This window comes from Ostrea edulis, chromosome 2 (assembly GCF_947568905.1).
Source record: "Ostrea edulis chromosome 2, xbOstEdul1.1, whole genome shotgun sequence".
In the NCBI taxonomy this organism is placed as follows: domain Eukaryota; kingdom Metazoa; phylum Mollusca; class Bivalvia; order Ostreida; family Ostreidae; genus Ostrea; species Ostrea edulis.
Genome location: NC_079165.1, coordinates 4,008,729 through 4,023,458, shown reverse-complemented (window position 1 = coordinate 4,023,458; position 14,730 = coordinate 4,008,729). Strand labels below are relative to the sequence as shown.

Genomic DNA, 14,730 nt, shown 5'->3' with positions numbered 1-14,730 from the left:
TCCTACAAGCAATACAAAATAGATAGTTGGGCAAACACGGACCCCTGGACACACCAGAGGTGGGATCAGGTGCCTAGGAGGAGTAAGCATCCCCTGTTGACCGGACACACCCGCCGTGCGCCCCATATCTTGATCAGGTAAACGGAGTTATCCGCAGTCAAAATCAGTGTGCCAAGAACGGCTTAACAATCGGTATGAAACACGTCAGACAGCATTTGACCCAATGCGAGGTTGTATTGACGAACCAGATCGTTATAATGACCAAAGAATTTGCGAAATGCTGACTTCAATCGAGACTGTTGAAATCCCTGTACCATCAACTTGTTTGTCAGTAGCTTACCTCGATTTAAAAAACTGACTATACCCAGAACAAACTCTTGCATATCGAATCAGTTGAGATATATAAACACCATATGCAGGTGATAATGGAATATTGCTACATAAATGTGGGAAGTTGACGATGGAGAAGCTGAAATCATCCCGTTTGTCATACAGTTGGGTTGTCAGTTTGCCGTTAATGTCTACTTTCAATAAAATATCTAAGTATGAAGCAGAGGTGGACGACTCTGTGGTGTCCTTTATTTCGAACTCACAGGGATATATCGAATCGACATATGAATGAAAGCTGTTATTGTTAATAGACAAAATCATTAAAGGAATAGTACATATGTACGTTGTGCTAATTTTCCAAGGCAACGATTCGCGGGCATACATGCATTTTGATTGAGAGTAAATGATATTCTAAAAATTGTTATATACAACTCGAGAAAAGATAAAGCTGGAATTTTCGTTTGATGAACGTTTCCAAATAAGTGCATGATACATCAGTTGTGTTTCCACCCGCTGATTATTTACACTTAAAGAATTTCAGACTTTCTTATGAGTATTCATGAAAGAGAAGGTAATTTCACCCTAGGGTTACAAAAACACCCGGTTAAAACCCGGGGCTTTTTGTAACCCTTTTTTGCAACCCGAAGGTGGAATTACCTTGAAATATCGTAGTTACTCATAGATAGAAAGTATTTTCTCTTATATTTCTAATTATTTCTAATTATTGTCTGCTTTCCTTGTGCCCTGCGACGTCATGTTAAAAAAAATTTCAAATTAAGTTTTCGCTAAACATTCAAAATGACCGCATACATGAATTCTCAAGTCCTTAATTTGGGGAACTACGTTGCTGGCAGTATATTTAACAGAGTAATGTCTGAATGAATGATATTAATATCGTTTCTCTTTGAATAAAAAACTAGAACCTCATATTTACATGTCTGCACACATTCAAAAAATCCTTGTAATTTTGCTATTTCATTTTATATATATTAAAACATTTAGTTACAAACTTTAACAGCAATACTTTTAACTATGATATAGAAGACTGACATGCTATAAAAATGCGACTTTAGGCTTCAATCAATAACAGGATAATTTGTGATGTCATTTAACCTTTCAGTGCAGCGCAAATTCATTTGATCTTCTACAGAGTCCCATTTAGGCCAAATCAACCTCGCTCGAATTCTTTTCAAAGTAGCAGTGATGCTGATATCAAATCTAGAGATAAATAAGCATCAAGTTCATGGGGAAGGGAAGGAGGTATTGAATGAATTACACGATTTCCTCTCTTACTTTAAACAAATTTTGTCAGTAATTTAAGATGAATGGCTGTTTTCATCAAAGTCTTTATTAGCCTCTATGAAGTCATGAATAGGTGAAGATAGCGAAAAGTGAGCAATTTCTTAACTCCTATAAGGAATACAAAATTAAGAGCTAGGCAAACACGTACCCTTGCATACCAAAGGTGGGATCAAACACGGACCTCTGGATACACTTGAGTTGGGATCAGGTGCCTAGGAGGAGTAAGCATCCCCTGTCGACCGGTCACACCGGCCGAGAACCCTATATCTTCATCAAGTAAACGGAGTAATCCGTAGTCAAAATCAGTGTTTAAGAACGGCGTAAAAATTATGAAACGCATCAGACAGCATTTTTGTCGTAGTAACGTGAATTATTTTCTTTGATCCGAATCGGCTTTCGTAGTTTCTCGATCATTAGAATGATGGTAATTTATAATTTGCACGTGATGCATATTCCGTTTCATGCTATAGTTCAAATTGATCATTTGTAAGTGATTCCAGGACGTGACAAGAATCAAATATTCTAAGAATGAATTTTAACCTGCTGATAATTTTTTGGTGTGAGTAGTATTTGCGTATGCTGCAACTTAACAAAAGACAACTGAAGGTGAATATTGAAATAGATATTTTTGTAGATTTTCAAAATAAACTTCTTCGTTTGAAGGCATTCCCTCCACTCTTTCTCTGAATGAAGTCGATCTGAGGCGGAGTCTGTTGGACCCTGCTGTGTATGATAAGTTTGTTCGACCGCGCATCAATGCCTCCCACATCGTGAACGTGCGGATTGAACTGACCAGCGTGAACGTCATCAGTTTGGTATGTAAAGTTTTTTTTACATTTCAAGAAGATATCTGATTTTGTAGTTTTATTTCACATGTCGAAAAACAAAATAGATATGCATTTAAGATGATGCCTCTCCTGCGAAAAAACAGAGATGTATTATTCTTACACTTGGGTTTTCTACTAATATTAAGAAGCAGTTATTGAGGATGGTTTAATACGATTACGTGCATCAAAAATACAATATAAATACAAGTTTGAGTAGTATACCTGGCCTACATGGATGGGTCAACTGAGTACACTTGTGGAGGTCAATGGAGTGCACTTTTGGATGTGTACTGAGCTCTGGACCAATGACGTAACGGAGCACTATGACGGCAAGGGGAAAATCGATAAAACCTGGAGAGGGATGACGTAATAATGAAAAGTTTGATTAAATCGGAGTGGCATGACGTAATGAATCGTCAGTGTTATGATATGTTTGAGAAATAAAGATCGCGTTTTCATATTTGTTGCAGGATAACCTCTGAGATTGAGAAATGTTGTTCTGAAATATAAGGTTGATGCGTTCGCCGAGAACAACATTTCGAGACCAAGGAGGTTATCCTGCATCATGCAAGAAAAGAAGAACTTTATTTCTATTCTACTACGGCCCAGAAATATACAGCCAAATATTTACCCATGCAGCTACGAATGGGGTCATTGTGACATCATGTCAGTTTCCGAAACGGGCTGGACTGCGGAAGAAAAGAGCGAGATGGTAAGGTATACTAGACCTATTTTGAAAACTATTTCAAGTATTTAGTTTAATAATGACGTATTAAATCAACTGCTTTGAAAACACAATCCAAGAAAACTATACATATTTACGTGGAAGAGGTTAACTTGTCCGTGCATCGACATGTTTGTTTACATGTGTATCGATCTCGGAATGCAGTCAATTTATTTATATTAAATGACATATGTTCTTCGCTCGTTTATAAATTTGTTATGCAATATAAATTGGTTAATTATAAAATTGAAGTATCAGTTACTGTTGTATCAACTAAACACAAAGTGCAAGCGGAATGTGTATCAATTGTCTGATAATCAGACTCAGTTATTACTTATGAAGGTATATCGCAGAATAGTGAACGCAGCATTGCTTTGATTTTTGCAATAACCGTGGTAACATAAATAATAACTCGTGTTTTAGCTTATCATTTTTATTGAACATTAAAGAACACTGTTCTTTCTTTCCACCTTTCTTTTAAAACAATTTTAGACAGTTTTTAATGAATACCGTTTTTACAAGTTGTTCTTAGGGAAAACGGTCACAGTTTTAAGAACACAGTAACACACGTGAAAGGTGAAGATAACGAACAATGATCAATTTCGTAAATCCAACAAGCAATACAAAACAGATAGTTGGGCAAACACGGACCCCTGGAAACACCAGAGGTTGGATCAGGAAGAGTAAGCATTCCCAGTCGACCGGTGACACCAGCCGTGAGCCCTATAATTTGATCAGATAAAAGGAGTTATCCGTAGTCAAAATTAGTGTGCCAAGAACGGCCTAAGAATTGGTATGAAACACGTCAGACAGCATTTGACCCAATGATAGGTTGTATTGGCGAACTAGATCGAATGTGCGAAATGCTGACTTTAAACGATACTGTTGGAACCCCTACACCATCCGCTTGTTTGCTAGTAGCCTTCTTTGATTAAAAAACTGACCATATACAGAACAAACTCTTGCGTATCGAATCAGCTGAGAGATATAAACACCATATTCATGTAATAATGGAATATTGCTACATCAATATGGGAAGTTGATGATGGAGAAGCTGAAATCATCCCGTTTGTCATAAAGTTGAGTTGTTAGTTTGCCGTTAATATCTATTTTCAATAAAATATCTAAGTATGAAGCAGAAGTGGACAACTCTGTAGTGTCCTTTATTTCGAGTTCACTGAGATATGTCGAATCGACATATGAATGAAAATTATTATTTTTAATGAATAATACGTCGTCGATATATCTAAATGACTGATTTCGCTTTTTCTTCTTCCTCGATTTCCTCTTTTTTGGAGGAGGAGGATTTGAATCGCACCACTATGGGGGGGGGGGGGGGGGGGGCAGGATTTTTCATCTCATGGAATCCTCCTCAGGTTCTGTCGTTAAGGGATGTCATGTATCTTAGGGACCTTGGCGGCCAATTATTTGTCATACCCCGGGCACTCACTGATCCAGTGGCATAATTTTCCACACTCATAACAGGGATCCTTCTCTTCGTTTTTCTTGCCTGGTGACCAGTACAGTGGCTTATTTCACGCATTTGTAACAGAGGTTGAAAGTTTTCGTTCCTGTGGGTTTGGTTGGAGCTTACATTGGTCTTGCTAACGCTGCTGGTACTAGTTTCTTTGTTCCTATGGGTTAGGTGGTGTGGTTAGCGATATCGTTAATCATTATATTTATTCTGTGAATAATGCTGTCTAAGTTGATGAAAATAATCGCGAAATCTTCCGTGGTCATGGGGGTATTGTACATTCCAAGGTCTAGTTCTGTTGCGTCTTGTGTTTCAGGCAAGTTCGGGAAATAGAATTCCAAGACAGGATTGGAAGGATCCTGGTTGGGTAAGTAATCCGTGTTATGTCCCATCTGCAGCTGGTTGTCAATGTAATCTTGCTGTGGAGCCAGCTGCTGTAGTATCATAAGGTTTATTTTCTTTCTACAAAGTTTACTTGCTTCTAAGCCATGTATACTGGTAGGTATCTGGAGACAGAATGAGTTCTGACACTCGGGATTTATTTCCCTTGCCAGCAAACATTTCTGGAACATTCTATTGCATCATGTAAAAAACAACTTGTCTGGAAAAACGTATTGCATCATGGAAAAATCCTATTCTAGAACATTATCTGCACTCTGATGAACGTTTCCTGTAAAAGCTTTTCTTGTCTGATTTATTCACCATAGGTGGAACGTTTAAAACCATAGTTAGATGGGTGTGCTTATACCATGCAGTGTATTAAGGCCGTACAACATACAGCTAAATATCAAGACGCTAAAAACTATGTGCGTTTTGTATTATCTGAGATAAAAAAAAAAAAAACTTTGTAGTTTTCAACGAAGCAGTTCATTAGCGAAAAAGACCAACTCGGTACTATTAATTATGATTAATTTATACGTTGAGGAGCTTAAGAAAACCATGTCAGACCAAGCCAGAGAAATAGAAATCATCCGGGCAGGTTGTCTACAGACAGGTTACATGGAACTCTTGCGTGCAATGTAAATGTATATAAAGATGTTTGGTCATTTATACTTTTGTTCACTTTTCGAGTCATGACTTGAACTTCAAACATCGCAGAAAAAGCTAACAAAATATATAGTGCAGCGGGTTGGAGAAAAGAAAATACAGCTGCCAAAGTTGTTTTCAAGAAGGAATACCAGGTCATAAACGAATATCGCTAGATAAGTAAAACATGCTCAGGAAAGATCATGATCATAATTCATTTGGAGGTATTAAAAAAAACCATGTCGGAAATGCAGCAGCTATTAAAGTGGAGACTCTTCAGGATATGTACATGAATTGTTAGGGACTTTTATCATTTTGATTTTCATTCATTTATGGGTCATGGCTGAAATTAGTAACATAGCAGAAAACGTTTTGTATGTAGTATTGCAGTGTATCGAGAAAATGGATGATAATCCAGGATTTCAATTTGCAAAAGACAATGTTTTATCAGGAGTATTTATTACGACCATAGACGAATATGCATGCCAATGCGAGCATTTGAGGGAGAACAGCCTCAACAGCGAGGAATTGATGATGATCCATAGCAAGTGGGGAGAATTAAAGAGAACCATGTCACATAAATACATGTATACAGAAATTGAAACCATCAACGTGAAGTGTCTTCAGGATAGGAACATGATATATAAAGTTGTCAAAGACTATTTTGATCAGAATTATTTCCTATGACCATATAGAGCAATATACATGGCTATGCAAGCATTTGATCGAGAAGCGCATCGGGCGCGAGAGATTGATGCTGGTTTATATAATGGGGAGGAATTAAAGAGAACTCTGCAATAGATCTACATGGATCGAGAGCATCGGAGTGTCTTCGGGACATGTACATCAAATTACAGGAAACTGCGTCACATTCAATGTGAATGACATTGTTTTAATTATCGTGTGTTATATTTTATGTTACATGAATAAAACGCATTACTCGTGTTGTGTTTTATGAATCTCCAACTCTAACATAATACTTTATTTTACTGCTGTTCGAGAAATCACTGCAATGTTGATTGAAATCTGTTAAAAAACGATGTCATCTACTGTACATCGTCCGTTTCACCCCGATTCGACCCCTTTCATTCCCTCCTACTTTTATTCCTTGAGGTCTAGCACGATAAAAAAAATTCTCCATGTGTTCGTAGTATAAGAATATATCTCTGCCCTCAATGTGACACTTAGATATATCTAAGTACTTCGTTACTAGGTGTATATTTAATTGCTGTGATAAAATTTAGAAATTCATTTCAAAATTAAGGATTATCTCCCTCATGCATAGCTCTTATCCTTAGACGAATTTGACTCCACGTTTTTTGGCACTCTGTTTTCCCCTAAAATAGCTCTTAGGGCCTACAAGTTTATGTTATTTCGGATTTCAAAAATTTCGGTTAAGCATCACTGAGGAGACATTATTTGTCGAAATACGCATCTGGTGCATCAAATTTGGTACCGTATAAGTTTTACATCTATTAACAATGCTAATTTTCATTCATATGTCGATTCGATATTTCCCAAAGAATTCGATATAACGGACATCCACTTCTGCTTCATATTAAGATAGAATAGAAAACATAGATGTTAGATATTAACGACAAACTGACAACTCAACTGTATGACAAACAGGATGATTTCAGCTTCTTCATCGTCAAATTCCCGTATTTATGTAGCAATATTCCATTATCACCTGCATATGGTGTTTATATCTCTCAACTGATTCGATACGCAAGAGCTGGTTCTGCATATGTTCAGTTTGTAAATCGAGGCAGGCTACTGACAAACAACGCAGCTCATTTAAAGTTATCCGAAAATAATCACAGTGCTGTTATGAATGTACCTTTGTGCACTTTGCACCATATGACGATGAAAAAGTACGTCACAACGTACAATGTCATGTACTGATAGTTGTATCGCGGAAAAAGTGTCATAATATTTTGTCCTTATTTTCTACTGTTATCAAGTGATAAGCTGTATATGTGAAATCATTTCTTGTCAAATGATTATATATAATATTCCTTTATAATATCAAATCATTCTCCATTTTTAGTATTTAGTATGCACGAAGGTGATATTCATACTATATTGTAACCTTGAAATCGCCTCTAATCTGAATGACTGATGCGTTTTAAAAAAAATTCATTATGTACAAAAACAATGTCATACTACAGGAACAGTGGCAAAGTGCAGGTTCATCTGCTATAAAAAAAAAATTATGAATTTTTCTTAAATATATTCTAGATATATTCATGCGTTTGAAAAGTGCAGAGACGAATTTCTGTCTTGTATATTAACGGTATGATATGTATAGGAATGTGGACAACCCCGGTAATTCGTTGATGACTGTTGATATGTTAATGAATTATAGCATGTTTAGTTTGAGTATGCATTTGATCCCCACACTTTTCATGTTAAGGATTTTATTTATTTCTGAGTATATCAATAGAAATTCAGCTGGTTACCTGCATGAACCTGAACCTTTGTTCACAAGTAGGGCCTCTTGCTATTTTCCAAAAATAAAGTGTTACGCGATATTCAACTGACGTCACAGGAAATTACCATGAGGGGAACTTACGGTACCTCAGTCACAGTCAACATATTGGTAGTATCGTTTCGGTGTTTAACCGTAACAAGTGTAATGATACCTGTTAATTTGAAGGGCAATTTCACCCCATGATTATTGTGCATTTTACTATGGAAGCCCTTAACCTAGTTGCGAAGTTTATGGTGCAGGGGTTTCAACAGCCTTGTTTAAAGTCAGCATTTCGCAAATTCTATGGTCGTCATAACGATGTAATTTGCCAATACAACCTATCATTGGGCCAAATGCTGTCTGACATGTTTCATAGCGATTGTTGTTCTTGACACACTGATTTTGACTACGGATAACTCCATTTACCTGATCAAGATATAGGACACACGGCGGGTATGACAAGTCGACAAGGAATGCTTACTCCTCCCAGGCACCTGTTCCCACCTTTGGTATATCCAGGGTCGTGTTTCCCTACTCTATTTTGTATTGCTTGTAGGAGTTATGAGATTGATTACTGTCATTCCGCTATTTGTAACCCACTTGAGAAATCTCAGAAGATATAAGAAAGAAAAGAGAACCAAGAAGATCAGAAGACCATTCCGGACGAAGTTCCCACCAACTTCTAGACCTTGCCTAGATTCTGATACCGATAACTGGTTATCTGTGAAAACTGGGTCATCCGTTTCCATAATTCTTGTAAACATTGTTTATGGCACTTTTTTTTGCATTCTCCGCGCGCTAAGAGAGCGGTCTAGGAGAAATGCTGTTACACCAGAGCTAATGTATTTTCAGCGGCTTGTATTCCATGTGTCTTAAGTGTGTTTTTAAGAGATCTCTTATCTTCTAAAACATCTAATTCCGTCATAGCTGTAGCTTTCAAAGCTTGTTTAGCCTCTGTTTTAAGTAAATCAGTAAACAATTCCTTTTCTCGCTTCTTCTTCTTTGTTTGCTTGCCACTTTGAGTAGTTTCGGTGAAAAGCCCCTATGCTCTCTGATTCCTACTTTATTTTTTTTACCACTGATTCCTATTGCTTGTGCTCCGTGGGTCTTGAGTTCTGATTTGAGTGTGTTTATTTTCGAAGACGTTTAAAGATGCCCAATGTCCGTCTATCATCGGCTGTCGTCCTACCCTTTAATTTAATCAAACAGTTATTCATAATTCCTCAGGTGTTGGAGAACTCAAATCTACCAGCAAATACTCGTGAGGAATACTATTGGCTTCATCATACGCTGGTAGTAAATGAGGCAAATTATAAAGTCGACTTACCACTCCAATCTCAAATTCATATCTAGGATTTTTAAACAACATCAAAAAATCTACATTCAGACTGACGGTGCGATGTTGCACAATTAGATCAAAGAGATTTTGCGTGATATAAATAACACTGGAATTTCGATAATGTGTTTTCCGTGTAAACCAATCTGAAATAGATCGTGTGACATTGCCCCATCATATCAAAACTGAGTAAATGTAGAGTACTGAGTTCAGTCATTAATTTCTCGTCGTCTTTGGGAATATTGTGAATAAATGTGATGGTACAGGGGTTCCAACAGTCTCGTTTAAAATCAGCATTTCGCAAATTGAGATGATTCGTAAGCTGGTTGCCATTCTTGATAACACCATACTATTTGTTCTGGAAGAGATGAAATCCATTGCATATTGTAGATTTTTTTACTGTTTTACCAGATTTTGAGGGACCCGCTACCACCATAGTAAATTCATGTTTACTAAAACGAAGCAAATGTCTCGTAAGCAGATATTTTGATACATTACTGAACTTCAAGGACATCACAAATTTTTATCAACAACTAAAATACGAACAGTTTCTACAACAGTTTGTCTATGAATATAACAATTTTCAAGTACTGTAGTACACATAGGACAAGAACATAAATGTCCACAAAGTACAAAAAGCAATTTCCAAGTCTCGTTCTAAACAAATGTGACATTTCCGTGGACACGTCGAATTCTCTCTATCGTGTAAAGGCAGCTAAGTTTCCCCATTTTTTATCACTGTTTTTAGCTCTGGTATACGCGTTGAAACCTTATCATACCCATTTAGTACTTTTATTACACACCACATAATCACAGCGAGGACGACAATAAGCATGTTCTATCCAAGGATCGTCCTAGCGCTCTCGATGATTGAGACTTAATGTGCAATGAAAACAACCGACACTATATCCCATACCTTTGTAAAAGAATCCAACTTCGGCAATGGTAGGTAATAAGTTCTGTAAGCTGTCAGGTGCCTCTTAAAAAGACGCTAAGCGATCCAATAAACGGGTGTTGACAGGAGTCACGGATTTCACAGGGATCCACAGTTACTCATTTTTTGAAGACTGTCGTTTTCAAGCCTCTTTCTCTTTTTATATTTTTCAATAGTCATATGGAAGAATGATGTAATGATGAATCCGTTGTCCTTTATCATAGACCGTGCTGTATTTTTCACCAAGGGTACGGTGCAAACATTGTGGTGACCTGTTCTTTGAATGAAGTGATCCTCGTTTAGATTAACATGCTCTTCTTCCTGTTAACCAACCCTAGGAAATCCCAAATATTGATCCGCTTTCCTCGACTCTTATATCTATTCCATTTTGTACCAGTATTTCTTGTTATCATTTTTTCAGAAAGAAAGAGAAAGTTCCTTTTCTCAAGCATGTATTCTTCTGTTGGTAAGTATACTGTAAACCCACTTTGATTGGCGTGCAAGAATTCTTTGCGAGGTCCACGAAAACCTCATAGGCGTAAAAATTTCTCGCCGCGAACCAATCCTTTATAATGTCTTTTGTATTTGTTTAGAATTATCTCAGTTGCAAAGATTAGTCACAACAAATCAGATTATCACTGGTAAATTGCGAAATATAGTCGTCGCGAATAAAAGTTGGTTTACATTATAAATATCTCATGTAAATTAGACGAGAAAACTTGTCATCATATCATTATTCTTGAGTAGATAGGAATCAGGATGATGAACAGATTCATTATTATTGACACTTTATAACAGAGAGTTTAAAATATCTTTTTCAGAACTGGGATGACGAATTTTTGACGTGGAATGCCAGTCATTATGAAGGCGTAGATAGTTTTGTTATGGACCCATCATTTCTTTGGACCCCCGATGTCACAATTTTTGGGAGGTACTCATTATGACGGTGAAAAATCTGGGATATTCAAATATTACTAAATATTAATTTCATGTATCAGCATATATATTTTGTAAATGAAGTAGTAATTGATTTTCTTCACGTAAAACTTAGCGCAAATTTGTTCAGAACGGAGTTTATTTTTTCAAGATATGGTCAATTAATCCAAATGAGATGCTTGGGTGAATTGTCACTGAATGACATTGTTATGATCTAATCAGTCATTCCATAGGGTCATGTTTCTTTATGAGAGACAAATTATCGAATGGAGTTTAAACAAACAAAATCACAAGATATCTTAAATTAGAGCTATATTTCTATGCGTCAGTGATTTTCCTATTAGTATAATTAATTGGGACAAGTAAGTTTAGATGATACTCATTCAGCTAATCAAAAACATCTCACTTTATGTAACTGATGAAAACATACAACTTATCCCTATTTCCAAAACATCATATAGTGCAAAACGTAAAGATCTCGTACCTGTTTGTAAAGTGTTGGCGGATGTAGGAGATACAGGAGATTCTGATCTCAGATCTGTTAGCTGTTAACAACGTTACACAATGGCTTCCTCCTTTATATTTCAGAATGGAGGGTAATCAAGGAGTTGATTTTAGTCGTGTTCAAGTTCAGTCAAATGGATCGGTCAGTACGTTGTTTTCAGGACTGTTGACTACCCACTGCAGCTCAAATCCCGCCTACTTCCCGTTTGATTATCAGCTTTGTACTGTCAAAGTGGGTTCCCAGATCTACTCCAGCTTAGATGTCTTCATAGAAATCACCTCCGTGAAAATAGACAAAGAACAAGAAGGTAACCCTACCTGGGATTTAGTAGACATCAAACTGAGAAATACATCCTACGGTTACCAGGAGGTGTTTTTCTGCCTTCGAAGGAAGCCTCTCTATCTCACTGTTCTATATATGGCGCCCACAACCATGCTTGCTGTCCTAGTTCTGATCTCCTACGTGATTCCTAGTGAAGCTGGGGAGAAAATTTCCTTTGGAATGTCTCTGTTCCTATCCTTCATGGTTTGCCTGTTGCAGTTAATTGGACATTTACCTCAAGTGTCCACCTCTGTTCCTGCATTGGGTATGTTTTATGAGAAATTAATTTCAAACAAATTTATCATTTTTCAGTTTGAATGCAATACATGCACTGCAGACCAACTTTATTTCGCTACTTATCAGTGACAATCTGGTTCGCTGCGACGAAATTTTGCGATCGAGGTAATTTTACAATGCAAAGGAGATTAAATAACTGGTTTTCGGCGAGAAATGTTCGCGACCATGAGGTTCTCGCGAAAACGGCTTGCATGCGAATGAAAGTTGTTTCATAATACCTGCTAGATCTTACTTAATTACTTGTTACTTCTAATTGCCTTCATTTCGGATCTGCCGCGAAAATATGTTTTTCTTTTGCCTCGGTTTTCTTCAGAAATTAAAGAGCTATCTAAATGAATTAATATATAATTTTGTGAAATACATATCATTGACAGAACTGAATTATACATTTTATGATATTTTGCAGAGATTTACTATATGCTCCACATGGTCAGTGGCGTCATTTCTGTGGTTGTCTCCTCCTTCACGGCTTACGTCATACACAAAACCGACCAATCACCTCAGTCCACCGTAACCAAGGTCAAGGACGTAGCAATGGTCCTTGACAAAAACGACAAAACCGACAGAAAAGTAATGAAGAATCCTAATGGGCGACTCAGATCCGGGATATTCCTCAACCGATTTGGATTTTTCGTGTCGTTCCTTTTAATTCTGACAGCAAACAGCGTAATGATAAACGCAACACTGGTTTCCACTGGTTGTATCTATCCTGAATAATTACAAGTATTGCAAAATGACTTTTCTGTTACATGTAAGTCAGTCTCGAGGTTGGATAATAAATGCATGCTTCCGATGTCTTGGTTTCTTTTTTGTTTTGATTTCATTTCTAATGATAGTTCTTTTCCTTTTCTTCGTTGAGTATTTCAACCTTGCATATCTATTCATACAATGCTATCATTGGAAATAAGTCGCTCACAAAAATTTCTATAGCATATTATTGTAACAATATAATGATTAGGAGATAAAAGAAATGGAAAAAATATGTACGTATTTTTTACAGATTTAAAGTTCTAGAAGACCTCTGAATCGATCTACGTTATACTGAGAGTTGTGTTTTAATTCTATCTGCAGCTGATGGCGTCTCTAAGTGTACAATGGGATGCAAAAATTGTAAAGCACAAAAACAAATCAACACGGCACTGTTTCAGGCTGTGACTTGTCTGCACATAATTCTGTGTGAGTGAGTACATTTGTATGCGTGCGTGTGTGTATGTGCGTGTGTGACTATAAGAATAACACAAAAAACAGTATCAACAGACTCGCATGGCCTCCACAAAGTCCAGACATTAACATGATCATTGAAAATGCCTGGAAAGTAATAAAACTTCGGATGTAGATACAAACAAATTAAATCCGAAATGCCAATGACCTGGAGAGAGTTGTACATTACATTTGCAGTGGCCTACCTTTATATTCCATTTGGAGCCTTTATAAGGAAAATTTGCATTGTGCTACGTACCCGAGGTCATATTACAAAGTACTAACTCCATCTGTAAGTGAATTTTCCGTTGATACAAAACAGGCGGTTAGAATCAGGTGTTACTGTGATTGACTTGACGGTCGGCTATTTTGTGAACTCATTTATGTCACACTACTGTACATCTTATCAGTGACTGGACAGTGGTCATTTTGAAGAGTGTATCATCAGGTATGTCAAAATCCCAGACACAATAAAAAACAAGATAACAAAAGATTTGTGTTAGTATGTATGAACAATAGCTGTCAATATAGCAAATATTCCTACACTACTGATATATATGGTCGTTTCAAGTAGATTTTGCATGAACATAGCATCAGTACTATAAAGAAAGGTAAAGACAGTGAATGATAATACAAAAATACTAAATCAAAGCTAGAATGGACCCCTGAAAACATCAAACGTTATCTGGTGCCTTGGAGGAGACCGACGTGAGTCCTCTGTCTTGATGAGGTATACGGAGTAATCCGTAATCACATTCAGTATAAAAAGTACGGCCTAACAATGAAACACTTCAGAAACCATCCTACCTAATGGACTGACTGTATTTGCAAATAAGATCATTATGACGTTATGCATAAAACATTATTGTTTCATTATGGTGGAATTATTCTAATGAAAACTATTGACACATTCTGTAAATAGACTAGATACCATCAACCACTAATCACCATAAAAGATTTTAAACAATCGTTTGAATAAAACTGTTGCCCTCCAAGAATCAGAAAATCCTTTTTTATTTCTCGGTGCATTAGATTTAATCGGTAA

General features: G+C 36.8%; 1 protein-coding gene across 1 annotated transcript; it reads left to right on the top strand.

The window, feature by feature from the left end:
- Positions 1–2,114: 2,114 nt before the first annotated feature.
- LOC125681489 (neuronal acetylcholine receptor subunit beta-4-like) lies at positions 2,115–13,280 on the top strand. The gene is made up of 7 exons (XM_048921623.2): positions 2,115–2,191; positions 2,296–2,447; positions 4,974–5,024; positions 10,848–10,892; positions 11,248–11,357; positions 11,951–12,453; positions 12,892–13,280. Exons 1-7 carry the CDS (start codon positions 2,161–2,163, stop codon positions 13,200–13,202), a joined length of 1,203 nt encoding a protein of 400 aa, XP_048777580.2. The 5' UTR covers positions 2,115–2,160; the 3' UTR covers positions 13,203–13,280.
- The last annotated feature ends 1,450 nt before the right edge of the window (positions 13,281–14,730 follow it).

What these genes read in the sequence shown, in the direction of transcription:
- LOC125681489 (XM_048921623.2), top strand. Translation starts at nt 2,161, where the DNA reads ATGAATTTTAACCTGCTGATAATTTTTTGGT. An exon ending in ATTGGAAGGATCCTGGTTGG is followed by an intron (nt 5,025 to 10,847) that starts GTAAGTAATCCG and finishes TCATTTTTTCAG; the next exon opens with AAAGAAAGAGAAAGTTCCTT. An exon ending in CACCTCTGTTCCTGCATTGG is followed by an intron (nt 12,454 to 12,891) that starts GTATGTTTTATG and finishes GATATTTTGCAG; the next exon opens with AGATTTACTATATGCTCCAC.